Raw genomic sequence first — 2,741 nt, 5'->3', positions numbered from 1 at the left:
AGGACGCCAGCCATTCAAGAAATGCTGAAGGAAAACATTGCACGAGTCGTGTTATTTTGGCTCAAATGCAGTGAATCGGCCGTAGCCAACGCTGTGGGGCGTCTGTCGCTGAAGATTTCTCTCCCAGTTGAGGTGACGCTCACCCTTTACCGCGCACTGCTCAAGCAAAACCTCGTTGGCTACGCCGATGCCGCGCTTGCCATCGCCGCCCAGTCTCATTTGCCCGCCGTACAAGAGATGCGGCGGGAGTACCCGTGTGCCGCGATATCGCAATACTTGTCTTGCCAACCCGCCTTCAGGGCTGCTGCCTTCAGCAAAGAAACGCCCGGCAAGGATTCACAGAATGAGGATCCCGACGGACTCTCACCATCGCCTGATGTGACGACGAAAAAGACTGAGATGTTTGCGTCGTTGCCATGTGGTGTTTCGCCGCCGCTCGTTGATCTTTTTACCGGACCGCAGAAAATGTACTTGGATGAAGTCCTATAGAAGTGAGAGTTTTGTGAGGAAGGAAGTGGGCCCGAAGTTTGGAGACGAACGAAAAGAAAAACAACACCAATAAAAAAAAAAAAAAAAGAAACTTGTTTTTTTTTTTTTTTTGGGTGGTGTCGCTTGTGGAGGAGGCAATAAGTTCAGGATTGCAACTTTGTTCTTGTCAGATTTTCCGAATGCGTATTCTCCCCATTCGCTCAGCCACTTGCACACATATATACATACATATATATACATGAGGGAGGTAGAGAAAAGGTGAGGGTGAGGCGCCTGAAGTACATTTCAGGCGATGTGAAGAATCCTCGGTGCTATCCTCTTTTTTTATTTCCCCATTTTTGTTGTTGTTCAAGTCCCTTCTTTTTGTTTTTTGTCTTTTTTATCGGCTGCCCATATGTTCTTGTTTGTTTGTTTGTTTGTTTGTTTGTTTTTGTAGGGAAGGGGTTGCTGTTGTTGTTACGTGCGTGTATTTATGAGGGTTGTGTGTTTTGGAGACGTGTCTGGCGTTGCGTGGATTTCTCCACGCCCGACAGTCAATTGTCTTGCCCATAGAAATATTTCCAACCGTTACTTATTTTGAAGTCATGGCTGACAATAGAAGGCAGCGGGCGTATTTCTCAACGATAAGAAACGGAAAGAGAAGAGAAACATTTAAAGGACAAAAAAAAAAAAAAAAAAAAATTGAGATGTACATAAATCTGCGTACATAGATGTATAAAACATCCTTAACACTACTGTGGTCGCATGCGTATCGCCTCACCTCTCTCTCTCTCTCTCTCTTTCTCTTTTTTTTTTTTTTCTTCTTCTTTCTTCCGCCTCTCATGCGTGAGCACGACCCAATACGGCATGTGTTTGCTCTGTAATAGAATGGAAGAGCAGGAACGGAAGTGGGAGATCGAGGGTGGAGTTTCCCTAACCCGAGTGAGAGGGGGAACGTGTTTTTTTTTCCCGTTACATAGAGGAGGAAGAGTTCAAATCGGGGGAAACGGAGAAGGATAAAATGGGCTGGGGGTGCTGTAGTGTGTTTTTTCTCGGCGATTTGGCCTCTGGAGAGCAGAACTGACGTGTGTAAAGCACTCGGCTATGAATCTCTTTTTTTTTTTTCTTTTGTATTTTTTCTTTAGTGGCGGGAGTGTTTATTATTATTTTTTTCTTTTTGCAAGGGGGAGGGGAGTTATGTTTGTTGGCCGGTGGTTGCCCCCAGCGCATCTTTTCGCATTTGCCGTTCCCCGCAGTCAAAGAACCCTAACCCTTTTAACAATCTTTATTTATTTTTTTTCTCCCGGTTCTCTTTGAAGTTGCGAATTCTTTTGCTCGCTGGTTTCTTTGGTTCCGCTGCCGCGCCACCGCTCCAACCGCGTGCACGCACACAAACTCACATAACCACGCACGTGTTCCTTTTTTTTTCTCTGTTTTCTTTAATAAGGAAAGAAAGGGAGGGAGGATATTGAGAAATGGTGGCGTTTGCGGATGACGAAAGGGATGAGCGCATTGCTGAACGACGAATTCGTGTGCGACGGCGATTGAAAGAGTTGTGTGACAGCGAGAGGAGCACGCAGACGGTGGTGGGAGCCGAAAATAATGTCAGTGACGGTAATGGGGCCAGCGGGGCGATTGGGCTGGGCGAGGAGTCTGTGCGCCAAGCCCGTTGTGAAATGGCGGAGATAGTCAGCACTGCCCACAGCGCAGTGACCAGCTGGGAAGTTAACGTTGGCAAGAACGAGAATGAGCGCCGCGAGCGTGAAGAGCGTCTTGTAGATGAGCGACGCCAGAAGCGCCGAGAGGAGTTGAAGGCGAATGAAATCAAGCAGGGGGCAATAGAGTTGAGGTTTGAGTCCATCTACAAGTTGAACGCGCCTCATGAACTGAAGAAGTCCCTTGAGGAGCAGGAGCAGCAGTGCAAGGAACTGATCGCCGCAAAGGACCGCCTTATTGAACTGCTGCGCGAGCAGCTGGAAGAGCGCGAGGAGGAGTTTGTGGCGATACTTCAACGCAATGCGGCGGATGTCAACAACCTCGTTGCCGAGATGCGTGGGCAGACGGAGAAGTACCTTGACGCGTACACCAGTCAGCTGCGGGAAGTAGAGGCGACGTACGAGAATGAGCGAAAGGAATATCTCACGCGCTGCAACGAAGAAATCCAGCAGCTCATGAAGTTGCGCCGTACGCGTGAGACGGAGTACCGCAAAAAGCGGGAAGATGAGATTATGGAGGCGCAAAGGAAGATGGACGATAAACACCGCGGAAACTGC

The 2,741-nt window shown here is 48.3% G+C and overlaps 2 protein-coding genes across 2 annotated transcripts, besides 5 other annotated features; both read left to right on the top strand.

The window, feature by feature from the left end:
* Window positions 1-489, top strand: Tc00.1047053504025.10 (hypothetical protein, conserved; the record flags this gene model as incomplete). The annotated part of the gene is made up of 1 exon (XM_797699.1): window positions 1-489. A coding segment is annotated over one exon (489 nt), but the record flags the coding sequence as incomplete, so codon positions are not given.
* Window positions 1-2,741: a sequence feature (heterozygous, non-Esmeraldo-like haplotype).
* Window positions 541-580: a sequence feature (A-rich).
* Window positions 890-919: a microsatellite.
* Window positions 1,150-1,170: a microsatellite.
* Window positions 1,250-1,275: a microsatellite.
* Tc00.1047053504025.19 (hypothetical protein, conserved) lies at window positions 1,944-2,741 on the top strand (the record flags this gene model as incomplete). Its single annotated transcript, XM_797700.1, has 1 exon — window positions 1,944-2,741. A coding segment is annotated over one exon (798 nt), but the record flags the coding sequence as incomplete, so codon positions are not given.

This window comes from Trypanosoma cruzi, genomic scaffold, assembly GCF_000209065.1.
Source record: "Trypanosoma cruzi strain CL Brener 1047053516727 genomic scaffold, whole genome shotgun sequence".
Classification (NCBI taxonomy): domain Eukaryota; phylum Euglenozoa; class Kinetoplastea; order Trypanosomatida; family Trypanosomatidae; genus Trypanosoma; species Trypanosoma cruzi.
This window is presented reverse-complemented; position numbering and strand designations above follow the sequence as displayed.